Source organism: Mustela putorius, unplaced genomic scaffold (genome assembly GCF_011764305.1).
Source record: "Mustela putorius furo isolate JIRA1106 unplaced genomic scaffold, ASM1176430v1.1 tig00003983_pilon_pilon_pilon, whole genome shotgun sequence".
In the NCBI taxonomy this organism is placed as follows: domain Eukaryota; kingdom Metazoa; phylum Chordata; class Mammalia; order Carnivora; family Mustelidae; genus Mustela; species Mustela putorius.
In genome coordinates, this window is record NW_025422123.1 from 7931655 (window position 1) to 7959536 (window position 27882).

The following is a 27882-nucleotide window of genomic DNA, read 5'->3' on the forward strand; positions in this document are numbered from 1 at the left end:
CGGCGATGGTGTCAAATCAGGGAAGTGGGCGTGGCTTCAGGACACGCCTGCGCGGTGCTCCTTCAACTGGGGGTGGGGCAAGCCCGATGCTGGGGTTAGGGGGCGTGGTCTCAGAGGCGCCTGCGCGGAGGCGGTTGGAGGGAGGCCCGATTCCCCTTTGTTCGGGTTCGCCATTTTGCGAGGCAGCGGCAGTGGCGGCGGCAGCGGCGGCTGGAGCCTCTGATTGGGTTTCGGGGTCCGGTACTGGAGCCAATCAGCGCGGGCAGCGAACCGGGGGAGCGAGGCACGGTGAGTGTGAGGAGCCAATATCCAGCGGCCCAGAGCCGGCCCCAGCGCCCCGATTGGCGGGTCTCGCTGACCACTCAGGAGAGGCCCAGGCGCCCGTCGAGCCCCGGGAGCCTAGCTGAGCCTAGCCGAGCGGGGCGGCCGGCGGCCCTGGCCCCGGGCCTGTGAATGTCCCGGGCCATTCTCGGCCGGGGCCTGCAGGGGGCCGCCCCGCGCGAGGATGGCGCCCTCGGGAGCGAGCAAGTCCGGGTTCACACTCTTGCAGGGTGCCTGTGCCAGTTGGGGATGCCTCCCCGTTCTCCCGATTCTTAAGCCCAGTTTGTCAGGCCCAGGCTCGGGGTTGGTGGCCTGCCTGCCACGAATGCCCCTACACTCAGGTTCACGCACGCCCGGGGCTTTGGCGGTCTTCTCCAGATCGTTCCAGTAAAAAAAAAACTGAAACCCGCCCTTGCACTCTCCGTGCTCCAGCCCTCGGGACGGGAAGTCTCCCGCGGGGCCCGCGATCCCCAGTCTTCCGAGAGTCGGGTCCGCCTGTCTGCAGTACCCCTGGGTCGCGAGTGAGGCCTGGGGAAGGTACGCGCCGCGGCCACAGGGCCCGGAGTGCGGCGGGGAGAGGAAGCCAGCCCGTCCCCGCCTTGGCTCTCTGCGTGCCCGCCCCCGCTGTCTCCCGGGCCAGGGGAGGGGGGTCCGTTAGTGCGCCCACTCCCCTACCCCGCCGCGCCCCTCCTCTCAGCACGCTCGTCCCGGGTCTCCGGCCCGGCGCCGTTACCACCCCCTTTTGGCTCGTCATTTCCTCTTCTCCCCGCCCCGCTCGCCCGGGCAGAACCGCACACCTCCGTCTTGGAGTCCGACCAAGCGGTCTCCCTTTCTTGTCCTGGCTGTACAGCCGCCAGTGCATTCAGTGCCTGGAACCTCACTTCTAGAAGATTGCCAGCCCTGCGCATTCCTTTTCCCGGAGGCTGCACAACTTGTTTCTCATATTATTAGTTTTCCCCGTTGCTCATCTTGCGAACTCTCCCTTCTTTGGGAATGTAGAATTCTTTTTTTTTTTCTTTTTCCTTTCACTTTTCGGTGTCACTTTGCATGTGTCAGGCTTGACTCGTTAGTTCAGCCCACAGCCATCTCTTGATTTATTATTTTTGTTTTTTAAGCATACTTTCTAATTCCATGTTAACGTTTTCTACTCAGGTATTTGTAGAAACTTAACAGTTTTGTGGGGTTTCGTTAGGGTGAGAACTCTTTGACAGCCATGTCTCTAGCAATTAGTATGTACCAAGCATCACTTTATATGCTGGGGAGAAAGTAGGGAGAGGTCAGTTAAGGATCGTACTGCCTGGTGGAGATTAACAAGTGAACAACTAAATAATACTTAAAGTTTAGTGCTATAAGGAGGCCAAGTTCAATTCTGTGAAGTTACTGGTGTGTGAGAACTAACAACCTCGGTGTCAGACTCGATGTTGCCACACTTTTCATTGGCCTTAAATGACAATAGAATTTCTTCCGACAAGAAAGAATGGAAGGGCATTAGACACAGAGAAGAGCATGTGCAGAGACACCAAACTGCGCTGTGTTTGAGGGGAAAGGTGGGGGAAGTCACTGGACAGTACTCAGGAGAATTGAGGCTGGAAGGCCCAGGTGGTAAAAGGACTTGTATATCTTGATAAGGGATTTTCAGAAATAGTTGGGTTTTGGATGTTCAGATGGAAGAAATCCTGGGGTGTGTTTTTTTCTGGGGTCTGAAAAATGAATTTCTGAACTCTGGGCTTCTGCAGTACAACAGTAGCTGAATTTGGGGGAAGAAAGGAAGATTTTTCTCCCAGGACTTTAAAAGTTTTTATTCATGTGAATCATCTTCTAAGTCGTGGCAAGTGCACTGGGTCTTAAGTATATGGTGCCCATTTTTATGATCACATTAAAGGTCATGAAACTGACAAATTTCAGAAAACTCTTCCTGGTCCAGTGCTCTCTCCACTACTAAAGCTTCGAAGAGGGTTTTTTTGTTTTCAGTTTTTAGAATGCATTTGATGCGTTCAGATATGTTTTTTGGAACATATTTGTTTTCCAAACATTGTTTTAACCTTGGTATGTAAAAATGGATATATAGAGCCTCTTTAAAACCACTGGGCACTTTCACTAGACTTTTCTTAAAGGCAGTTACAAGTTAGAGTCTGGCTGCTCTTGTGCTAAACATCTCTAAAGCCTCCACCCGTCTGCAGAAGAACTTCTTTGCCTGGAATTTCAAGAAGTAGTATTCTGGCCTCTAGCTTTCTCTTGACATGGGTCCTTTTAGCCTGCTATTCATATCCTGAAATTTCTGTTCTTGTTTTTATGCTGGCTCTTTATGGAGAGTACTCCGCCCCTCCCACATCATCACATGTATAAATTCTGCTCACACTGTGGACCGGTCAGGTGCTACATTTTCCTAAAGCCTTCCTTGACTTAACCTATGCCCAGGTGGAAGAAATGCCTCTTCTCCCTGTTACTGATTTACCTTGTTTCTCACTTAGGGTTCCAGTATAGCTTTTTACTTCTTTACCAAACTTAAAGACTCTTTGAAGTTAAGATCTTTATCAGAGTTTTCTTCTTATTTCTGAAACCTTCAGGATGGTGTCTGGCAAATGATGCCTCATTAGTGGAGACAAGGAACAAATAAGGAACTCCAGTCTGGAAATCCCTTGGACAGTAGGGAAGCTGGACAGTCCTTAGTTCTCTGGTCTTTTATCAAACACAGATGAGGACCCATTTGTTGAGTTGTGAAGTCACTTTAGTGGGTGATGCTGCTATTTTTTTTTACAATACAGTAGGAAGTATCTGTGCATCTTATGCTACATAAAGATAAGCACTTGTGGACATTTTGTTGCAGTTACTTTTTTTCTGTTAGGTGTGCAGTGATTTGTGGGCAAGAAGATTGAAGGCATTGTTGCAATCTTTACCTGGTAGGGATTGTTAAATACAGTAATTCCAAAGGGCTTTCACATGCTTATGGTTGAGATTTGGAAGTTTTAGCTTTTTTTTTTTTTTAAAGATTTATTTATTTGATAGAGAGAAATCACAAGTAGACAGAGAGGCAGCCAGAGAGAGAGAGAGAGAGAAGCAAGCTCCCCGCTGAGCAGAGAGCCCGATGTGGGACTCGATCCTAGGACCCTGAGATCATGACCTCAGCCGAAGGCAGCGGCTTAATCCACTGAGCCACCCAGGCAGCCCAGGAAGTTTTAGCTTTAAAATGTGTAGGGACACGTAGAATGGGTTACTGGTAGTTAGCTATGTTTAGGGTTCTGCACCTTAAAGTGGGGAGGAAGAGGATTTTCATGCTAGCAAGAATATACACACACTCTTTGAGAAAGAAACATCCAAAACTATGTTAGGATCGAGAGCTAGACTGAGTAAATCTGGCTGACTTAATTTTTTTCAAATGTTGGACAGAAAAGCAGTGGAGGATACACAATGTCATGTTGTATTGCAGTTTTGCTAACTGAAGCTCAAGGTAGTAGGAGCACATAGCTTCTGTGAAACCAGTTGTGTACATATTCACCATTATCAGTCTCAGTATCATGTTGCAGCCTGAATCCCTCATTCATCGGAAAGAAAAATGCTGTTAGATTGAGAACCGCTTCCTTTTTTACCCTTCAATGTACAGTGGATTGAAGTGTTTTTATTACTAGCATAAACTAGTTGGGAAAATCTGCATGATGTTCTGTTTTACTCATTCTCGTATCCTTCATAAAATAAATTTCTGGAAATTAGTGGTCATGGAAAAAAATATCATACAGGAAAGGGATTTGGGCAGGGGAGTAGATGGTGGAGTGTTGAAAGAAGATGTTCCTTCATGATCCCAATTTTTAAAATCAACTTTATTGAGATACAGTAAGACATAAAGTAATCATTTTTTTAAGTGTTCATTTTGATGAGCTTAGGTTTATATACCTATGTGACGACTGCCATGATAAAAATATATAAAACATATTCATCACCCCAGAAAGTTTCAGGTGCTCTATCCTGATCAACTTCCCACCCCTATCCTGCCCTGCCTTTCCAGTCCCAGGGAACCACTGATCTGCTTTCTGTCTCTAGATTTCTGGGCACCTGGGTGGCTCAATGGGTTAAGCCTCTGCCTTCAGCTCAAGTCATGATCTCAGGGTCCTGGGATCGAGCCCTGCTTTGGGCTCTCTGCTCAGCAGGGAGCCTGTTCCCCACCCCACCCCACCCCACCCTGACTGTTGCTCTGCCTACTTGTGATTTCTCTCTCTCTCTCTCTCTCTGTCAAATTTCTCCTGCATTTTGAGTTTCATGTAAATGGAATCACTTACACTCTTTTGTTACCAAGATCCTTAATTCTTTAATTTTATTAGTTTATAAACATAAATACATTGTAGTGAAGTTAGAGACAAGGTAGTTTAGGGAAGACCATTTACTTCCCTGGCAGAGCCATTTAGTGTTGCTGAAAACTTGATTTCTCTACTGTTCCAGAACCTCAGGAGCCGACTTAGTCAACTGGTTCCGAAGAGAACTGGTGTAAAAATCAAAGTCATTTTGTCAGTATACAATGAGAAATAACAAGTTCATTTGTGTTACTGATCATATTTGGTTTCTGTTGGCGTATCTGTATGTAAATCCAAATTATAGTTAGATAGTTGCTTGGTGAGCATTCCATCAGAGCAAGCGTAGTGAGTTAGAGAACCATATGGTCACAGAACAGCATGCAGTGATGGCACAGTCATCCTGTCACTTATTTATGGCTCTTACACTCTTACTCTGCATACCATTTTGGTGATGAGTAATAAGCTATACACGTATTTTAGTATAAAAATTTTCAGACATACAATAAAGTTGAAAGAATTTTACAATAAACCCCAGCATATACCCATCACCTAGCATCTCTTGTTAACACTGTACCATATTTGATTTATCAGGTATCTCTATCCATTCATATATCAATCCGTCTTATTTTTTGATGCATTTCAGGGTGAATTTTAGACCTAAATATACTTCTTCCTAAATACTTGCACATGCACTTGAATATATTTTTATTTCTCTCACACCATATTGAGACAGTTTACAAGTGATTAATCTCATCTACCATGTGTGATTTTATGGAGAGTAGTGCATTTCTTTGCCTACGTAATGTGCAGTTCATTTTAGCTCACATAACTTTATCATTCGAATTTTAGAATTTATGAAAGCCTGGAGAAAAATTGGGGGTGAAGATTTATCTACATTTTGATTATATATACATGTACCTTTCTCATACTTCCAAGGTGAATTACTCTTTGATGGTAATTGGTATAATTTTGGTAGTTGGTATAATTTTTAAATTTTTGAGTCAAATTTATCTAAGGTTCTCAAGTACCATTTCTATTTATCTAATTGCATCCTTATTTTTAAAAAGTCTTTAAGTGAGCAGGATTAATTTGACCAAGGCCTGAATATTTGATAATATTTAGGGACTTACTCCTTTTCTAATGTTTGAAATTATACTATAGAAACGATATTGTGACGTGATGGTAACGACAAAGGAAGAGTCCTTCCTCTTTAGAGATAAAGTTAGAATTTTGGAATAACAGGGGCGCCTGAGTGACTCAGTCGTTAAGTGTCTGCCTTCAACTCAGGTCAGGATCCCAGGGTCCTGGGATGGAGCCCCCTGTCTGGCTCCCTGCTTGGCAGGAAGCCTTCTTCTCCCTCTCCCACTCCCACTGCTTGTGTTCTCTCTCTCCCTGTGTTTCTCTCTGTCAAATAAATAAAATCTTTTTTTAAAAAAAGAATTTTAGAATACTACAGTGTCTGGTATTTACTTTAAAATAATTCAGGGGTGGGTAGAAAGTAGATGAGGTGTGTAAAACAGGATTGACCATGGGGTAAGAATTAGAGATGGCTGTGGGGGCTCATTAATGATGTTCTCAGTACTCTCTCTCTCTCTCTCTTTTTTTTTTTTTTTAAAGATTATTTATTTATTTAGAGAGCATGCATGTGCACGCATAATCAAAGGGAGGGACAGAGGGAGAGAATCTTCTTTAGATTTATTTAGAGAATGTGCACTAATGTGGGTAGGGGCAGAAGGAAAGGAAAAGAGAGAATCTTAAGCAGACTTCATGCTGTACATGAAGCCCAAAGCAGGGCTTGACTTCACGACCCCAAAATCACAACCTGAGCCAAAACCAAGAGTCTGACACTTAACTGACTGAGCCATCTCGGCCGCTCCGATAACTGTTCTTGCATAGGTTTGGAAATTGCCATTAAAAAAAAAATTAAAATTATATAATAAAGGGTAGAGTGGAATTAGGTCTATTAGGTTGGCATTTGAATGTAAGAGTGGGGGAAACTTAAGTTCTTTCTAGAGAAACTTGTAGCCTTAATATGTCATGTAAAATTTTTCCTTCTATTTATAAACATCATTTTTGCCATTAGTATAGCTTTTTATTTCTTGCTCTGGATTAAAATGCAAATTCCTAAACCTTCACTTGTATTTCTTAATACTACTTAATGGAGATTTTGATAAGCAAAATGGCTAACTTCACGTCTGGGTAATTTCCTTACTAAATAATAGGCCATGAAATTTTACATTGCAGACCATGTGTAGCGAACTAGAGTAACACATTTGGTATTTTATTGGCAGGCTGCAAGAATGTGCTACAAAATAAAGAAACTGTTTATCTTCTAAAATACGCGTGCAGACCTTAAAACCAGTGTTAAATAGGCCTTGTAAAAACGTGATATTGTGGTTTCATGAGTATTCCTAAATTTGAAATGTTCCCCCGGTAGTATTGAAGGTAAGGCTGCCAATCAGAAATGACTAAAAGCACTTTGAAGACATGTGAAATGGCATTATGGTATTGTTGGCCTGAGTGTGCCTTGTAATCCTAGTTACAAATGATGTCAAAAATGAACGTTTCCTGTTCTCTTACCCTGTTTACTTTCGAATAAAGCACAGCATTAAGTTATCAATGTTAATCATCTGGCAAGGCTTTTATTAACAATCTCAGTTTCTTTCCAACCCTTCTAATAGGAGTGCATTTCGCAGTCTTCTAGGATCTCCTGAGTGAAACTCACTGTGGACAGGATTCTAACTTGGAGGGATCATGGAGCAGTATACAGCAAACAGCAATAGTTCGACAGAGCAGATTGTTGTGCAGGCTGGACAGATTCAGCAGCAGGTATGGAAGTACAACTGCTTTAAACAGCACAGCTTTGGAGCACCACTCAAGTGGGGAATTTATTTAGAGGTCCCAGATCTTACAAATAATAGGTCTGGTGACTTGTGCCAGAATGCTTTTTGAAGATTGGTTGTGCTGGGATTTCTTTCATGAGCTCTGTGTTCAGTTCATGACAACATAAAATTCACTCTTCTCAGGAGTCTTGTGTAATACTGAATTGCCCATTTCATTTTGCTTAAAGTCAAAACCTGGTCTGTTCTCAGATGGAAATGTGGAGGGTTTTGTTTTTGTTTTTTCTGGATTCAGTTTTGTTGTTTCTCTTCTTGATTAAACTAGCTTTGTGATCTTTCAAGGCTGTGGCATAGTGATAAACCAAGATAGTCAGTATCCAAGAAACCCACTCTTCTTTGATTTGATCCATCAGGGTGCTTATTCTGAAAAGCTGTAGTTCAACATGAGGTTAATACTTAGCCCCTCTTACGAATAAGCACATACTAGAAAGGAATCCCCTGTTGGTTTATTCCTTAATAAGATAGATTGCTTTTTTAGATTTATACAGAGATTACATTTTCTGATGCTCTCTACTAGCTTTTTATTTTAGTAAAAGTTTGTGTTTCTCCCTAGAAGAAAAGATATTCATTATGCATCTATTTGACCTTAGGCCAAGATTGGGGAATGTTTTGTTTCCAAAGGTAACTTAGAGAATACAGAAAGGTAGATGATAGGGAGTGCAAAAGCTGTTTTGATGGTAACTTGTTCCTAGCTAATGATCAAAGGAAGCAACTTTTGATTAAAAGAAAGTAATTACTTAAAGGCCTTCGCTAGCTTTTCCTTCCACACGCAGCTGCTATGTCTCTGGCAGCCTCCTTCAGCTGCCTGCTTGGGGAAGGGGATTCCACAAAGGGCCTTCTATTCACAGAATCGCCCTGATGGATAAAGTCTTTTTCTGTCAGAATTTATCATTAAAGGATATAAAAATTAGGTTAAATCACTGAAAACATTGCTTCTAAGGTAATCCAATTGAGTAGAAGTTATCTTAGTTTGGGGCCATGAGAGAGCAGTGACCAGCATGAAGATGATTTTGGTTCACAGTGATTGCTTCATTCTTCCTATCTGGTCATTACATTTAAGTCCCAGAAATTCTTCACTGTAGCTTCAAAGCTGTAAAAACCCGATAACTTTGTTGTTGTGAACTCATTTGAGGAAATAAAAAGCATTAAGATAACTCAAAGAAGAAGGATCAAATGCTTATTTCTGGAGGGAAGGAGTTCATTTAAAAAAATTGTGTTAATGATGGACAACTATTGTTTTTGAGTCATGGAAATGTGTTTTGAGTTTCACTCTGGGGATAGAGGGCTAATATCTTTGATCCTGCTACCATGACAAAACAGCTTCAGTATAGGGAGTCTCTACAGTTTTGAAAGTCTTCTTGGGTGGGACTGTTGAAAGAAGATTCCCTCCCTCTCCCACAAGAGGTAAGGTGATCTCATATCTTGAACTCTCCATTTCCTTCCTGACACATTTCAAGCTCTTCCTGTTCCTGTTCTCAGCAGCAGGGTGGTGTCACTGCTGTCCAGTTGCAGACTGAGGCCCAGGTGGCATCCGCCTCAGGCCAGCAAGTCCAGACCCTCCAGGTAGTGGTGCCCTCTCTGATTCTCTGTAAGCCCTGCATGAACTTCTTCTGTCCTCATGTCTGGTGCTGTTTGTGGTAGGATCTCAAGGAGGAATGGCAAAGCCAGTTGCATGTTTTTGATGCTGTTAACTTGTGTTTGAGGCTTTTAAGATTCCAGTTTCCCCAATGTTTCGTGCCTAGTTGTGTAGCGACCCCAGTATCAATTTTCTAAAATTGAATTTGGCGGTTGTGTTTCTTTGGGAATACCTGGGAAGGAAATGGTATAAGCGACGGTAAGAAATTCTTACAAGTGACATTAAAATCTATTTAAATCTCAAGCTCTATGATCAGAATGCACGGTAAAATTCCTATTTGTATTTATCATAGTGGAATAAAAAATAACTAGGGTTAGATTATGTTTTATTTTTATTAAAAGGGCAACTCAGCTGCAGAATAATCCTTTTACTTTGCAAGGTTTATCTGATCAGTGAATCTTGTTAATCTCTTAGCTGCTGCCTTTTCACTACCTTTCCTGAGGAAACCATGTCCAGTTTTATTACTACATTTGCAAAGATTACCGTGTATCTCTTCCTCAGACAGAGGTGGAATATGCTTTCTATAAGTCTTAGGTGTTACAGCCTATAAGAATTCTTAACTAGAGCAGTTCCCTAACATTATGTATTGCCAAGCTAAATATCCTAAATTGGGGTTAGATTTTGGCCAGTGCCTATGTAAAAATGAGAGTAAAGCCCAAGTTTTTTTTCTGTCTGTGGGTTACTTTGATGAAAATGACTCTGTTTTGAGAAATTGACAAAATTTGAGTGCCCTTCCTTTTTTCCTCCATTGAATGGAAATGATTCAAAGTAGGACTTAGAATGTAGAACTGGCATCTTACTTCAGTGCTTTGAAGCACCTGGCAGTTACCTGCCCCTCATCGTAATCGTTTTAGCCCTACCACATGTAGTAACTGATGGTAATATGCAGTTAGTTCTGGACATAAATTAGACTGAAAAAATGCTGAGCTTATAGGTACTCCTAAATATGTTCAAATCTCAGAGTTCAACAGCTTGTTCTTCATGTTTTCATGCTTGCTTCATCTTATTGATACATAAAACAGTATTGTCATTAACCCCTTGTGGAATGGGAATGTAACATGCTCTTAACTGTATGGCTTCTTGTCTGATGCATGTGTCCTTGTAATCATTCATATGTTGTAAACACAGTGGGCTCCTTGGAGTCTCAAATGGTTTATCATGTATACATTTAGCATGTCAGTGAGGGGAGAAATTCAAGATGATGGGTAGTCAGAAACTTATGAACAGTTGGGCCTTAAAATTTATGTTTCTTACTTATGTAGATTCTATTTAAAAGAAATGGAAAGACTTTATGTAAATGATGAAAACCTTTCCTCTGGGGGTCTCATTATTTTGGAGAATTTTTAATACTTCTTGCAGTTACTCATTTAATAAATATTCAGAACAATCCTTTCTGATGGAGTATATGCAAACATTGGTGTAGCAAAGGGAATTTAATTTGATAAGGAAGGGAGAAAGCATGAGAGAATCAGATTGTAAAGTCCTTTGAAAAGTAAAGGGGAATTTCTCAATGAACAGTTTATGAAACTTAGGGTTTAAATGTTCCTAAAGATTCTGATGCATTTGGTGGTGGTGGTGGTGATGAGGAAGAGGGCACCTTAATAGCTAATCTATTCATCTAGGGAAGACTGACCTTTTAACCAATTACTGTTATTTGAACACACTTTTCAAGGGAATTAAGAATTAGAATTCATATTTTAGTCATATGAATATTCTTGTGTTCTGTTACAAATAATTCCTCAAATTATTCCTCAAGGACAGAATCTGAAAATGAAAATTTTGGACTTGTAGCTATTCTTTTGGACGTTCCATTTCATTTCTAACATGGCTTGTTTTTTTGGCTTTCGGAATGCAGTCAGTTAGCTAGGTGTTTTTTATATTGGGATTTAAGATGTTACAGAGCACGTATATAATGCCCTGGCTTGTAAAGTACTATTTACTCATAGGAGCTTGAAAGTTGGGAGTTTTTTGGTACACTTGAGTGTATTAATTCCCATATTTATCACTGTTTCTTTTAAAACTAAAACAACTATGCAGATATTGGAGGGTCCAGTGTGAGGAATTCACCAAAGAGCTTGAAAACTGATCAGAAAATATTTCTAGGCCTTCCCTAGTGGGCTCTTGAAACAACCATAGGACTAGAATTCCCAGAGTGATACAGAGAATAAAAGTTGTATATTTCATTTATGCTTGAGAGACTATAGGGAGAAAGGGTCTTCTGCATAAGGTTCCAGAGCTGCTTGCTACCCATCCTTCTGGAGTCATTACTATGTGGTTTGATTTATTCCTTCCAGGTTATGTAGAATTTGCACTCACACCATCACCACCATCAGCCTTCCCTCTCATTGCCTCCTCTCCAGCCTTTACTAGAAACTATACCTGAATGATAGTCTCAAAAGGCACATAGTCTGGATGTTTTGATTAAGTGCTTCTCATGGATTTAGCCTGTATTTGATGACAAATGCCTTATGTCTGTTGAGACTTCCTCAAGACCCTGGATATACTTCATTATATCTGACCTTAAAGTGTTCAATTTGGCGTTTAGTCAAAGATAGAGCATTTTTAAAGAAGATAACTTAAAGACAGAGACTTGAGACTTACTTTCTTAGTGTCTCTTCTACCTTTTCCCCCTCTACCAAGGCAACAGAATAGTTCCAGTGATTATCTTTGGTAAAAACCATTTTGTGTCTTAGGTTATTTCATTGTTCTTATCTTATTTCCTTCTAGGTTCAGGGGCAGCCATTAATGGTACAGGTCAGTGGAGGCCAATTAATCACATCAACTGGCCAGCCCATCATGGTCCAAGCTGTCCCTGGTGGACAAGGTCAAACCATCATGCAAGTACCTGTGTCTGGGACTCAGGGTTTGCAGCAGGTGAGCGTTGCAAAAAAATGTTCAGACAGAATATCAGAGTAACAGAGTAGAGGTTTTAAAGAAGAGCTTGTTAGAAACTGTTTGACTGTTGATTTGGCATTTAATCATTTGCCACTCTACATTCACAAAATTAGTTAATTTTCTGCTTTTGTACCACAAGTGACAAAAGAATTAAAGAAATTGGAATGTCTCTGGTAAGGACTAAAATGTTAGGTATGATCTTGAATCAGTATATAAAGAATACAAAAAGATGAGAGTCCAGTTTATTAGAAGTAATTCATTGGTTTGATCTTCTTTGGAACTTCTGGCAACTGAAAGAATTTATAGTGTGCCTCGGAAATTAACTGTTCTTGGTCAGGAAGGTTATTTTTTCATCACTTGCTAGATAATCCAAATTATAAATTACTTGGAAAAAAATGAAAGAAAATCTGAAAATGAAAATTTTGGACTTGTAGCTATTCTTTTGGATATTCCATTTCATTTCTAACATGGCTTTTTTGGCTTTCAGAATGCAGTCAGTTAGCTCGGTGTTTTTATATTGGGATTTAAGATGTTACAGAGCACGTATAATGCCCTGGCTTCTGAAGTAGTCTGTTTACTCATAGGAGCTTGAAAGTTGGGAGTTTTTTGGTACACTTGAGTGTATTAAAAAAAATAGCTACAAGTCCAAAATTTTCATTTTCAGATTTCATTTCATTTTTGATATGATATTTTGATATGATATTCATTTCATTTTGATAATATGGATTATCTAGCAAGTGATGAAAAAAAAATGCTTCAGTCCAAACCCATCACACACACCTAAAGCTGTACTTAGAGCAAAATGTGTAACCCTTAAATACTTCTTTTATTCTAAGATTTTATTTATTTATTTGCCAACAGAGCACAAGCAAGGGGATCAGCAGGCTGAGGGAGTGGGAGAAGCAGACTCCCTGCTGAGAAGGGAGCCTGACATGTGGCTCAGTCCCTGGACCCTGGGATTATGACCTGAACCGAAGGCAGACACCTAACTGACTGAGCCATGCAGGCATCCCAATACTTTTATTGTAAAAGAACTGAAAAATGAATGGTATTTCCCTTTCAAAGTTAGAGAAAGAACAAAGAAGAAAGAACAAAATGAGCAAAAAAGCAAGTTAAAATTAATGAAGTAGAAAATTAACAAAAACGTAGAAAGGGTGAATAAAGGCAGATTCTGTAAACAGACCAGTAAAGTGCTTAGGTAAATCCACTGGAAAGACCGATTTAGAAACAGAAAACAAAGATAAAATAAGACCTGCAGCTCGGTAGCATCAGATTTGTAAAAACTAGAGGGATTTTTTAATTGAGTTGGTAAAAATTAAAAAGAGTTTATGTCCAATGCTATAATAGATGTAGAGAAAATGAAACATTATTGTTTATAATTTCAAATTCTGAAGGCATATCACTATTAAATATATAAATATAAACCTTTGCTCTTTCTGCCCCACTTCTGAGAATCTGTTGTGTAAGAAGAAAAGCACCCACGTACAGGGAAAAATGGGCAAAAACATTGCAGCATTGTACTAGGAAAAAAAAAAATGTAACCCATATGTCCATTCCATCAATAAGGATAAAGAAATTGCTGAATACATCATACTCTGTATGTTCATATATGGAGCATTTTGTCCTTATTAAAAAGGATGAGGGGGGCGCCTGGATGGCTCAGTGGGTTAAAGCCTCTGCCTTTGGCTCAGGTCATGATCCCAGGGTCCTGGGATCCAGCCCCAAGTTGGGCTCTCTGCTCAGCAGGGAGCCTGCTCCCCCCTTTCTCTGCCTGCCCCCTCTGCCTACTTGTGATCTCTGTCAAATAAATAAGCAAAATCTTTAAAAAATAAATAAATAAAAATTAAAAAACTTAAAAAGGATGAGGGGTAATAGATATTGAAGTATTTTTAGTGAAAAATAATTTGCAGAGAATTATATATACTATGTGATTTCTGTAATGAATAGCTAAACACTCATGGGTTATGTGCATAGAGGCAGGGGCAAGGGAGAACTATTAACTTTCTAGTGTATCTGTATTTTGTTTTAACAGTTAAAATGATTCCAATGGTTTAGGTATTCTGGGGGAATTTAATAGAAGTTGAAAAACCCAGCCATGATCACACTACTTTATAAATCTAAATTAATTTTTATATAAACCCTTGTAATTGTATGTATACTTTCCTTGCAAAGTGTATTCTGGGATTTTTTGTTTGTTTTGCTGTATTTTTGTTTTTTGTTTCTATAGGTAAGATCACTATAAATGTATTTGAGTGTGATTGCTTTATTTTCCAGTTGAATTCTTAGAGTAATTTCTTTGGAGTGGAGGGATTGCTTGAGCAAAGGGTAAGATCATTTTTAAGGCTGTTGGCATATTTTTGCCAAGATAGAGTTGTAGTTAGGATTAAAAATAGCTTCCACATTGCTCTATGCATAAATGTATGAGGCTTTAAATATATTTTTTGTGTGTGTTTGCCGCAGTGTTGTACTGCTATTTCATTTCTGTCCTTCCCATTGCCTCTTCTCCAACCCCCGCCTTGCCACACCTTCCTCTCCACTGTTGAGTGGAAATGATGTAATGCTAGGAACTGTGTACTGTGAATGCAGTGACCTGACTTCATTCGCAGGTCTGCCATTAAACAGGATTTCTAATCCTGGCCAAGTCATTTGATTGTCAGTGTTCTCTTCCAGAAATGCATTTTATATCAGGTGATGTTTAGGATTCATTCCAGCTCTGAATTCTCTGATTTTATGGGGAATATTTTGGCCTTTAAGAGACTTTGAAAGGGTTATTTATTTCATTCCCTTCCCTCCTAGTAGGACTCTAAGTAATCAAACCACCCTGGAGAAATTCTTTTCTGTTAACATGTATAAAGCTCTAGGTATGATTCCTTAGCCTCCCTTAAAATGCTTAAGGTTTCAATCCCTTTTTATTAGAGATTGCTTCTCATTAGTGTTTTTTGAATAACCATATCTTTTAGAACAGTACTCCTTTTTTTTGAATTGCATGCTCTATTTTAGAATTCCATTGAAACTTGTATCCCCTTAGAAAAGGTACAGATGTTCAGATACATGCTAAATGTGTGTTTAATTTTAAATTAAGATCCCTGGCTTTTAATAAGGATAGTGGAGCCAAAGTAGAGAGTGAAGAAATAAATGCAGGAATATTGGAAGTTAATGTATAATTAAAAATAGTATAAAATACCAGTGAAGAAGTAGTATAAGAATGACCTAGAAAAAGAAAACACGGTATCTCATACTATATACTTGGTAGATTTACAGTATAAATATAAACAAACATACTTGGAAACTTTGAGATTTTATTTACAGGAGAATTTTCTTTATGTTGTGGAGTAGAGAAGGATTTTTTAAAGAAAAACAATTTATGTGACTACTTAAAAATAAAAATGTATATACATCAAAATATAAATAAAAGACATGGTACAGATAAGCAGGGGATACTTTCAACACACATAATTTGGTTTGTGTCCAAAATCCATAAAGAATGTTTATGTACTGCTACAAAATAACAATGAACAGAGAATATGAATAGATGGAAAAGGAAATCCAGATGACTAATAGCAGGTATCCCTGGCTGTTTGAAACTCAGGAAATAGATTCAGATAACTAAATAAATTTGTTTACTTCTTTATGTATTTGCCACTACTTTCTCAGTGCCAACTATGACCTAAGTATTCGGAAAAAGTCATTAAGAAGACCTAGACAGAGGATTCTGGGAAGGTGGTGGAGCAGGACATTCCAGGAATCTTTCCGCCAACCCTACACAATAATCGCACTGGCAGTGTCTATCTGATACAAACCATTTTGGAACTCTTGAAAGCTTTTTACTTATAGGGGGAGACATAGACTTACAGTGAAGATAATTTCAGTAAGTTTGAGTTCTTAGCACAGTAGCAGCTACCAGCAGCCTAGCAGGTAGCTGTACACAGGTCTTAAACCTCTGGGCAGCTTATAGGAGCCAAGGTGAACAAAATAGATGCCATCCTTTAAAATCAGGGATCACTCATTGCTACTTCTGATCAGAGGTGCAGACGAAGGAGGAGGCAGCCTAAGTCATCCCACCTTACACCTCTGTTGTATAAGTCCCTCTCCCTCTAGCTGAAGTGACTGCTAGGGAATTTTTTATTTTTATTTTTTTTAATTTTATTTATTTATTTGACAGAGAGGTTGAGATCATAAGTATGCAGAGAGGCAGGCAGAGAGAAGAGGGGAAGCAGGCTCACCGCTGAGCAGAGAGCCTGATGCAGGGCTCGATCCCAGGACCCTGAGATGATGACCTGAGCCAAAGGCAGAGGCTTAACCCACTGAGCCACCCAGGTGCTGCTAGGGAATTTTTTAAAAGCCAGCACCCTTTCCTGCCCCCTTCATTTTGTCTTTTTCCCCTTTTTGAGAGCTTAACTTTAGACTCTAGGACACTCAAAAGAAGTTGAATATTTGGAAAAATTAGAAAAGGACTACACATACTCGGAAGGACTACATTGGCTCAGAAAAGGCCTTGGGTTTATGCCTTAGGCTGATTTTTTGGCAAAGAGACTGCCTATAGCAATCAAAACAATAACAGCAAATCCCAGGGAAGGGAAAGAATTTGATTTCCACAGCTACTACATTATTTGACTTAATATGCAGTTTCCAGCAAAAATCATAAGGCCTACAAAGACACAGGAAAGTATGGCCCATTCAGAGGAAGAAACTAATCTAGAAACTGTCCTTTTAAAAAATAGATCTACTATAAGACAAACATTTTAAAAATAACTGCCCTAAAGGTGCCCAAAGAACTACAAGAAGATGTTAGAAAAGTCAGGAAAGCAATGTATAAACAAAATGGAAAAACCTATAAAGAGATAGAAAACCTGAAAAGAAATTGTGGCACTGATAAGTACGATAATGAAAATGAAAAATTGACTAGAAAGGTTCAGATCAAATTTGAACAGATAGAAGAAAGAATTGATGAAGGTAAGGCAGCGGAAGTGGTTGGATCTTGGGAACAGAAGAAGAAAACATTGGAAAGAAGTGAACTGTGAGTCTGCTATCGAGTGTGCCAACAGATACATTGTGGGAGTCTCAGAAGAGAAAAGTTCAGAGAGAATATTTGAAGAAATGGCTGAAAATTTCCCAACTCTGTTGAAAGACATGAAGGTGAACTCAGAGACCCACAGCAAGACACATAACCATTAAACTTTTGGAAGCCACAAATAGAGAATCTTGAAAGCACCAAGAGAAAAGTGATTTACAGGGGATCCTGAGTAAGATTGTTAGCAGATTTCTCATCAGAAATTCTGGAGGCCAGAAAGCAGTGACTGATACATTCAGAGTGCTAATAGAAAATAAACCTGGGGCACTTGGGCAACTCAGTCTGTTAAGCATCCAACTCTTGATCTCAGGGTTGTGAGTTGAAGCTACACTGGGCTCCATGATGGTTGTGGGGCCTACTTTTTAAAAAAAAAAAAATCAATCAATGGGGCACCTGGGTGGATTAGTCGGTTAAGTGTCTGTCTTCAGCTCATCGATGCAGGAGTTCCCCCCTCCTTAAAATACTGGCAAACCCAAATCCAGAGCATATTAAAAATTACACAACATGATCAAATGGGATATATTCCTAGAGTTCAAAGATGCTTCCACATAGTAAAATTGATCAATGTAATACATTACAGTAACAGAATAAAGGGGGGAAAAACTCTAGTCTGTTGAAATAACACTCAGATCAAACTTGCAAAAAGATAGAATGTATTATTTATGGGAAACTTATAAACTAAAACCTATAGATAGGTTTTTATGGGTAGACGTGTAAAATGCTCTGTGAGGATGATCACATTTTAATACAGTGAATAATTTTTAGATGGGAAGGGAATGTTAAATGAAACAAATATGGCAGTTAATTTGTGAAATCTGAGTGGTGATTGCATGGGTTTCTAATATGATAGTCTCAATTTTTCTGTATGTTTAAAGCTTTTGTATATACATATTTATAGAATAACATTTTTTTCAAGATTTTATTATAGAGAGCGTTAAATAGACAAAAACAAAGAGAATGGTATGATGAATTCCTACCACCCAGCTTCAACATTTATCAAAACATAATCAGTCTTCTAGTTGCATCTGTGTTCCCTTACTCTCTCAGGAATTATTTTGAATATATATATAATATTCTTTTATCTATGAAAAATACTTCACAATGTTTTTAATGAATATGCTTTAAAAATATATATAACCGTGCAGGCATGGTTATATATCATCTTTTTTAAAACTGACTTTGATTCCTTAAAATCATCTTACATCTAGACAACAGCCAAAGTTCCCCCATTGTTTCATGAATAGAAAACAACTTATATCTAATTTATAATAAAGAACAGAACAAGATTTTTTTTTTTCCTCTTCAGAGCCTTTCTTGCTTTCTAGAGGAACTTGGGTACCTAATACTCCAGGACCGAAAGAAACCAGTGCCAGCAGGATACTAACCTTTCTCTGTGTTCTCTTGCACAGATACAGTTAGTCCCACCTGGACAGATTCAGATCCAGGGTGGGCAGGCTGTGCAGGTGCAGGGCCAGCAGGGCCAGACCCAGCAGATCATCATTCAGCAGCCCCAGACAGCAGTCACTGCTGGCCAGACCCAGGTAATTCCCATGATCTATCTCTCTTAACCCAAGAGCATAACTGATTGGGACGGGCCAAATATTTCACGGGTGTAGAAGTGGGGAAGAAAACCATAGAAAATGTTATTTTCTTTTCTTAAAAAGAATGGTCCTTTGTGGTAGCTTTGGAATCTATTATAAATTGTCATGATTTCTGTCCTTCAGACCCAGCAGCAGATTGCTGTCCAGGGACAGCAAGTGGCACAGACTGCCGAAGGGCAAACCATTGTCTATCAGCCAGTGAATGCAGATGGCACCATTCTACAGCAAGGTAAGTGTGCCTGTGCATTTCTGTAGGTCTTTGGGGGGCATCTTTTTTTATTCTTTGAGTAAATAACTGCTCCACAAATTCTGTGGTGATCTCCACACCACATACTTTTTTTTTTCTTTAAGATTTTATTTATTTGACAGAGAGATCACAAGTAGGCAGAGAGGCAAGCAGAGGTGGGGGGCGAGGGAGGCAGGCTCCCTGCTGAGCAGGACCCTGGGATCATGACCTGAGCCTAAGACAGAGGCTTTAACCTACTGAGCCACCTAGAGGCCCCACACACAACATAGGTTTGAATAACAAAATTTTTTCTAAATCTCCATTGATTGTTGTTTTCTTGTCATTCATACAAGTGTTGGTAACATTTGTAGGCGATCTTACAGTGGTTGTTAAAAGACTGTCCCTAGGAATTATAGAAGCTTGAACCTCTTTGGGGGGAAAAATGTTTCTAAATAGAAGATTGGAAATACAGTTTCGTTATTGGTAATGGAAGAAACAGATCAGAAGTTAAGTTGGCATTTAGTGTTGTTGCTACTTAACAGGGTTTTTTGTTTTTTTGTTTTTTCTTTTCTTTTTTCTGGTCTACTTTATTATTAGTTTTTTCCCAAAAGACTTATTATGTGCCCACTATGTATGCAGCACTTCACTAAGAAAGAATTTTCTTTTTTTTTTTTTTTTAAGATTTATTTATTTTATTTATTTGATAGACAGAGATCACAAGTAGGCAGAAAGGCAGGCAGAGAGAGAGAGAGAGAGGAAGGGAAGCAGGCTCCCTGGTGAGCAGAGAGCCTGATGCAGGCGGGACTCTATCCCAGGACCCTGGGATCATGACCCGAGCCGAAGGCAGAGGCTTTAACCCACTGAGCCACCCAGGCGCCCCAAGAAAGAATTTTCTTCTTAGAGAACCTCTAATCTATTAAGGGAGACACATATGTGACCAAATAAATGCAGTGCCGAGGCTTTATAGAAATATGTTCTAGGAAAAGATTGTACATAAACATAGGAGCAATGAAATCTGTTTGACTTGGGAGGAGAAGGGACTTCAGAGAAGAGGAGATGGCTCAAACTGAACTTGAGCTTTTGGAAGCCTCTGTCAGATAATTAAATCTGGAAAAGACATCTGAGTCTGTGAGCAGAAGTTTGACTTGTGAGGGGGTACCTGGGTGGATCAAATCAAGTCAGTTAAGCCTCCTTGATTTCAGCTCAGCTCATGATCTCAAGGTTGTGAGATCAAGCTCCAAGCTGGGCTCCATGCTAGTCATGGAGACTGCTTAGGATTCTCTCTTTCCCTCTCCTTCTGCCTGCCCCCACTCACCCCCATGCATGCTGTCTCCAAAAAAATAAAATAAAATAAAATAAAAAATTTTAAAAATTAAAAATTAAAAAAAAAAACAAATAAAAAACAAAAAACCTTTTACTTGTGATTAAAATTTAGCAGTATACAAGCTCCAGTGAGTGCAGTAGGTCTGCTCTCTTGTGACTCAGGAGAAAGCCTGAACAACATTGAGCCCAGGGCTCAAACAGAAAATGGTGAACAAATCCATAAGTGGTACTGGTGATAGTTTGGGGCATGGAGTGCTTGGTTTAGCAGGTTGAGTCATTGTCAGTTTAGAATAAACAAATTATAAATTTGTAAAATCTCCATCCTAAACAGATTATCCATATGTACAAAAACAGTGGTATAGCTGAAGTCAGACCTCTAGAAGACGAGGTCCCAAACTTTCTCACCAGCTATTGAACTGGAATACCTAGGGAGGTATCCACTAGAAGGATAATTTTATCAGAACTGGAATCCAGACAGTGACTAGAATATCAAAGGTAGTGATCACTTGGCTTATATGTAGCAAACCACACAGAGAGTAGGAGAGTGCTTCTCCCTTTGTACTGTTTTTCCAGGTAAATAAGCGTGTGCCAGATAGAAGAGGGACTAACTGTGTTCCCTTCTTCCTGTGTACCTGTTTTTTGTTTGTTTTATGTTTTATTTTCTTAAAGTTACAGTCCCTGTTTCAGGCATGATCACCATCCCAGCAGCCAGCTTGGCAGGAGCACAGATCGTTCAGACAGGAGCCAACACCAACACAACCAGCAGTGGGCAAGGGACTGTCACTGTGACACTACCAGTGGCAGGCAATGTGGTCAATTCAGGAGGGATGGTCATGGTAAGAAAACGGATTCTTCACCTCACCGTTTCTGTCATTTATCTTTCCATATATCCCTTTGTCTGTTTTTTTGGACATGTAATTTGAGGGGCGGCTCATTGGTCTACTGGGATGATTCTCGCTTTGGACATGTAATTTGATGTCTTTAATAAAGCTTGTTGATAATGTTGGCCCCTTGGGGTTGAATTGATCCTTAAGGCATTTACAGAGATCTACTTCTATAAGAAACATTACAATGCATTATAATTCATTCTGAGCCCCTGTTATGTGTTGGGGACTATTCTAGCTGCTAGATAGAGATAGAGCAGAGAATAAACAGTAGAAATGTCTGCTTTTGAGTAATCTTACTCAGTATTCAAATAATGTAGGCACAGGCTACTAATCTTTGGGAAGTCGGCAATATATTGCCCACAGCCAGTGAAATAAAAAGTAAGCTCAAATTCAGATTGTAGTCAGTAAAGAAACCAAAACATGTATGCTATGAATACATTGAGAAGATAGGGAGGGAGAGGTGAGTAGTGGGGTAAGTGGAGGCTAAGGCCTCCTGTCCAAAATGGATGGCAGGACACAATACTTAAAATGGGTAAATTAAGAACTAGTAGTAGAAGCCTGCACACACAGGTGGAGGAAGCTACAAGAAGAAACAACACATCCAATTCAAAGTTGTTTTAGTTGGGAAGGAAAGTTGGGAATGGAAACCTGTTACTGGTTTCATCATATACTTAGTAGAGTTTTTAGTTTAGTGTGCTTAGAAAAATTAGGTTTAAATTATTTAATAAGTTAAGTAGCTAATTATGTAACTGTAGACATTTTGGTCAACCTACCTTTGTACTATTTGTCTATGATTACTGTTCCTGACCATTAGATGGCAGCAGATTTTTCTAGAAATGGAGTCATAGGTGGACATTGTAACTCCTGGGTTCCCTATGACAATCCTCTGGAATTTTGATTTAAAATGCAGACTGTGAGTATAAATGTTCTCCAGGAATCTGTATTTAACTATGTGCTCTATAAAAGCTACTCTTTGTAGCATTTAGAAAAAATAATGTAACAGGACTGAGAAGCAGTTCCCTGTGTCCATACTGCTATTTAATAAGCTGTGGTTTTCTTTTCGTGTAGATGGTGCCCGGTGCTGGCTCAGTACCTGCTATCCAAAGAATCCCTCTCCCTGGGGCAGAGATGCTCGAAGAAGAGCCTCTCTATGTGAACGCCAAACAGTACCACCGTATATTAAAGAGGAGGCAAGCCCGGGCTAAACTAGAGGCAGAAGGAAAAATCCCAAAGGAAAGAAGGGTATGTATAACATTGAAAGAAGGAAGAGAAAGGGCAGGGTTCTACTTTTGAAATTACCTTTTATATGGTTTGTTTCCTTGAGCACCTGCCAAACAATTGAAAGTAAGTAGCTATTAGCTTTATACAAGTTTGCATTTGTCATTGCTCTGTGTGGCTGCAGCTACCATAACAAAACAGTAACAGGGGCTTAAAAGAGTTTATTTTTTCCCTTACACAAGAGAAATCCAGAGAGAAATTGTCCTGGGCTGGTAGCCCATTTCCACAGTCCTCATGATGCTTTCTCCAGTCTCACTGTTCTGATACTTTAGTGTGCCAGTCATAGTCCAGGGTGAGTGCTTGGGCTCCAGCTTAGGTAGAAAGGGAACAAGAAAGGCACTCTTTCTCAAGGAAACTTTGAAGAAGCTCCATACATCTCATTAGCTGTAACTTAATTACATGGCCAACTTAAGCCTGCAAACAAGGCAGGGAAATGCAGGGTTTTGATTTTTGTGTGTTTTTTACTGAGCAGTCATCTGCTTAACTAAAATTTGGCCTGTTAATGAGGTGAAGGAGAGGATGTGTATGGGAAAGGGTAGGTAGAGATTGTTGCTACACCTTTGGGAAATCTTTTTTATTTATTATTCGTTTAGCTTTCATGTCTTTATGAGAGTTAATATATGGTCAGCTGCTACCAGTGTTTCCTCCGAAGCTCTCTCTGTAATAATGTAATTCATAATTGCCACTGGCAGCTCTGATGACACCTCTCCTGAACTTCAGAAAATAGAATCTGTGCATGAGTTAACTGTGCTGCTTCCGACTAGTACCTTTATTTCTCTGGTTTTAGAAATACCTGCACGAGTCTCGGCACCGTCACGCCATGGCTCGGAAGCGGGGTGAAGGTGGACGGTTTTTCTCTCCAAAAGAAAAGGATAGTCCCCATATGCAGGTAAGTAGAGGATACATTTCATTCTTCTCTTTTTGCCTTGTATTTTCTTGGGAAGAGCATTCAGAGTCCTCTTTTTACTTTCACACCAGAGACTAACTACATTCTCTAAGTTGAATGCATTGATGTCTCTCTCAGATTCCTTTTTGCCTTAAAGTACTAAAAGTGTTCAGTCAAGTGCCCTTTCTTCCTTTTCATCTTTGCCAGTTATTCCTAGTAATTCCTTCTTATAATTCTCATTTTTCTTGATTTTAAAAGAAAAAGTTTATTGTCTCCTAGTGTAATAGCACAATCATCAGCAGGTTAACACTTAACTGCTGCGTGCCAGCCATTACATGAAGCATTTTTGTAAGAACTTTTTTTTCATTGACCCTGTATAGCAGCCTCAAGCCCCATGAGGTAAGAATTCTAACTTCCATTTTACAGTTGAATCTGAGGTTTAGAGAGGTTAAGTAGTTTGCCCAAGGTAAAATACTTAATAAAATGGTGTACCTGAAATTCAAACCTGGTGCAATTCCAGAACTTACTGTAACTGCTGTACTTCACTGGTTCTTACCTCTGATTCCACTGATTGTACTTATCAGCATTTCTGAGTTAGTATATCCAAAAGAGAACTCTTGATTTCTGTTCTATTTTTTATCCCTAAACCAGTCATTCAGTAAATGACCTGTCCATCCACCCAGTTGCTGAAGCTTAAATTGTCCAGTTCTTGAAAAAGTCCTCTTGCTTTTACCTTTAAAATAATAATCCGAATTAGTTAACAGCATTTTTTTTCCCTTCCAGCTGGCATCAGCCTGAAGAAATCCTTGATTTGCTTCAATTCATGTAATAGCTGCCTACTGGTGTCCTTTCTTCCATTCTTGTGCTTCTCTAGTCCATTCTTCCTTCACATCTTTGTGTGGTCTTCTTAAAATGTGTGTCATCTCACATCACTGTCCTGCTTAAACCCTTCCACTCCTGCCATTTCCCACTTGCCCTTAGACTAAAATCCAGAGTGCTTATCATGGCCAAAAAGGCACGTGTGCAATCGAGCTCCTGCCTACATCTGGCTTCATTTCCTCCTGTTCATGGTCTTTATGCTCTTGCTGTACAGTTCATTGATCTGTCTCCTGCCATAGGACCTTTGTCTTGAAAATAGCTAATTTATAAAGCATAACTGTCTTTTATCTTTTAGGTCTTGGTTTAAGTCTGAGGCTGGAGCCCAAGTAGGTCTCTTCAATCTCATTATTTTTTCACATCTTCCTCTTCTTTTGAGCATCATAATAATCAACTTGTTTTATTTGTGTCATTGTTCAGTCAACGTCTCCTTCACTAGACTGTAAGCTGTGTAGAGAGTAGAGGATTGTTTTGTTCTCCATTGTATTGATTGGACTTAGCATAATACCCAGTCCAGAACAAGCACTCGGTAAATGTGTGTTGAGTTCATGGTTCCTCCCATTTCCTGCTACTTTATTCTGTGTGACATTGCATCCCACCTATCCTACCACCAAATCGGTCTTTAGAAGGTAGTGGTTTTTTAACCATGTTGGTCCCCTGCTCAAGGATGCATGCTGGTTTTTATTTTTTACTGCATCTGATCCCACACTGTTTCTGTATGACATCTAAGCAGCTTGGCCTCCTCATCTCTTTCAGTGTCCAACTGGGAATCATCAGTATTTCCACACAGGAGCACAGACTCCTCTTTCAGTGCTGTTAATTCCTTCCTGTAGTCTGGGAGCCCCTCCTTTCTCATTGTTCATGCAGTGTGTGGCTACAGAGTGCCATCTGTGGGCATTATGCCAGGAACTCCTGATTCTGTGTGCTAGCAGGATCTTGGTCAAGTTACTCAGGTTCCTTTGGCCTGAGTTCTTTCACCTATAAAGTAGGCTGCTATTGATACTTCATAGGACCATTGTGGGGATTTCATACAGTAAGCCATATTGGACACCAGCTTGGCACATTATCTGGTGCATGGTGAGGGCTAAGTTAATGCTGGTTATTATTCTTATTCATTGTTCCCGGACCCCGCTGCAGTCCTGCCACCTCCAGAAATCTTTTAGCTTTTTCTTAGATCACGTCAGTTGATGCTTCAGAGCTTTGGTGTGGAGGAACTGAAGGCGGTTATTGTGGAGTGTTACAAAAAGCTTCCAAGGACTGATCCCTGTCTTAACACTGCAGGTTTTCAGTGAGAGGGGGCAGGCAAAATTTAGTGAAAAGAAAAGGGAAATAGTTAAGAAATAGTGAAATGAGAGCCAGGAGATTTGGGCATTGGTTCTTGCTGGGCTGCTGACTAACTTTCTTACTGTAGTCCAGGCAAATCACTTTATCCATCCATTCTTCAGGCTTATCTACCAAATGAGTGCATTAACACAAATGTCAATGTCCTTTCCAGCCCTGCTAAGTGCTTAGTATTTAAATATGATGATCAGAAAATCATGGCACAAAAATACAACATGACAGTTTCTATTGGCCACTTAAAAGACCCTTAAACTTGAAAGGTAAAACACAACACAGGTTCTCATAGGAAAGAGATACAGTGTCAACTCTGGAGTGTTTGGAAGTGGAATGCCAGGCCAGACTTAACAGTCGTTTTACACAGAGGTTTGTTAATCTCTTCTTTCCTTACGAAGCTGCATTTTAATCCACGTCGGTCAACTTAGATGCATTCGTGGCCTTTGGCTTACTTAGCGAAATTCTGTGTATTCCCCTTGGTGATGAAAAGTGAGAGCCTTGAGTTCCGTATTACTTTCACAAAGGATTTTAATCACTATTACTCTTTGTCTCTAGGATCCAAACCAAGCAGATGAAGAAGCAATGACACAGATCATCCGAGTGTCCTAACCCCAGGCCCTATGATGGAGCAGATCAAGGTCATGTTCCTGGCCGTTGTTTCCCACTGTTCCTGGAAATTGATCACCTCTTCCAATGGGACACTGACGATTCCGTGCTGCCCTTTTCTACAGGACAAACCACTTAGTTTTTAATAAGTGGCTCAGTATTATAATTGCAGCAATGTCTGGCAAATTGAAGTCGCAAGCCTTTGTCTCGCCCTTTCAGACAGGACCTATTTCAGACTGTTGATGACATTGACATTTCGTGGATTAGGATGATGCAAGGGACCTGTGCACATAAGTGCACACACAGCACTTACTTTGGCTTCTGAAGCCAGCCAGCCATCTTAGCAAGGGAGAACAACCTTCTCAACCAAGACTGAAATCAGGGAAGCCGATGCCCACTCCTTCCCATGGAATCTAAGCAGCATCCATCCCTCTGATGTGGGATCTCATGCTGACTCACTGGACACTTTGTATTCAGAGGTGGCTTCCAGGCAAGGAAGTTCCATCTCATGACATGGAAACAATAAATTGTCTGAGATATATTCATTATCTGTGGTAATAATAGGAATCTCTGTCTACCAGATGATAAGTTGGTATTTGGACTCCAACCAAGAAAAGCTAACTCTGGGGATAGAATAACCAGTCTCAAGCACTGAAAGTATAAATTCCTGAATCTTTTCTTTTTTTTTTTTTTTTTAAGCTTTGGCAAGTTGTGGTCTTTTGTCTGTCTGCTGATAGATCATCTGGACCATAGTTTTTGCTTCTGCTACTTATAAGACAATTTAGAGGGTATTGGACCTTGAAACTGCCTTTCCTAAGTAGAGAACAAAAACCATACAACTTCTGTGCTGAAGTGCTGAGGACATTTGTAGTAACTCCTAAATGGAGAGCCAAACAAGATTTTTTTTTTTAAAGTAGACTCCACACACCCAGCGTGGAGTCCAGTGCAGGGCTTGAACTCCCATCCCTGAGATCAAGACCTGAACTGAGATCAAGAGTTGGGTGCTCAAATGACTGAGTCACCCGGGTGCCCCTAGAGATGTTCAGTCATAGGCTTTGTGACAACATTAGGGGAAGAAAAGTGTTCACACGTATTGTAGTCCAACAGAAGAGAAAGTAGTATATATACCCATGTGTTGCCACATAGCATGATTCTCCAGTGGATGGATGCCAGGGATGGATCACTAAGGTGAAAAGAGTAATTCACATTTATATATACTATAACTTTTTAACAAGCATGGAAAGGAAGAGGTCTGAGAACTGCTCTTTGACAGTTTCTATCTGGAAAGCATTGTTCAATCACACTCTCCTGGATATATTCCAGCTTACCTTGTCGAATTTAAGGTGAATGTTGGCTTCACTCCTGTAGCACTTTGTTTTGTGTTGGCCCCAGAGAGTGAACTTTCTCTTTTCTTCCTCTGGCAGCTGATTCTTTGGTGCCAGTTTCCATGTTTCCCCTTTTCTACACAGGCCTTGTATAGCAGAAAGGTTTTTACATTGCATCCACCTTCTGGGGATAAGCTGGCGACTGGTAGTGGTGATGCTGGCAGGGTCAAGAATTGGGCTATAGTTCCCAGAAGGACTGTGCCTCAGAAATTTTCTATTCTACTTCTAATTTTATTTCTAGATGTTGAACCTGGGGAAAACTATGATGATACTTGAGAAAAGAGTTGCCTTCTCTAGAAACAAGGAAAACCTAATTCTTTTACAGATCATTTGGTTTTGATTTAAATACCAAGAGTAAGAATTGACTCTAATT

The 27882-nt window shown here is 40.0% G+C and overlaps 2 protein-coding genes across 9 annotated transcripts in view; one reads left to right on the forward strand and one right to left on the reverse strand.

Moving 5' to 3' along the window:
• The first annotated feature begins 112 nt into the window (after positions 1–112).
• NFYA (nuclear transcription factor Y subunit alpha) lies at positions 113–26665 on the forward strand. 8 transcript variants are annotated; one of them, XM_013062502.2, is made up of 9 exons: positions 7302–7433; positions 8984–9070; positions 11868–12014; positions 18516–18647; positions 18831–18936; positions 20926–21092; positions 22212–22385; positions 23209–23310; positions 26074–26665. In XM_013062502.2, the coding sequence occupies exons 1-9, from the start codon at positions 7359–7361 to the stop codon at positions 26125–26127; spliced, it is 1044 nt and encodes a 347-aa protein (XP_012917956.1). In that variant the 5' UTR covers positions 7302–7358; the 3' UTR covers positions 26128–26665. The 8 variants fall into 8 exon arrangements, with proteins under 8 accessions (XP_012917985.1, XP_012917956.1, XP_012917977.1 ...); XM_013062523.2 differs by having other exon boundaries at positions 20944–21092; XM_013062518.2 differs by having other exon boundaries at positions 8984–9067.
• TREML1 (triggering receptor expressed on myeloid cells like 1) overlaps positions 7213–27882 on the reverse strand; it is a 78746-nt gene continuing 58076 nt past the window's right edge. The window contains exon 6 of the mRNA XM_013062537.2: positions 7213–9312. Coding sequence (XP_012917991.1) covers positions 9274–9312 — 39 coding nt within the window. The 3' untranslated portion in view covers positions 7213–9273. The remainder of the gene's footprint in view (positions 9313–27882) is intronic.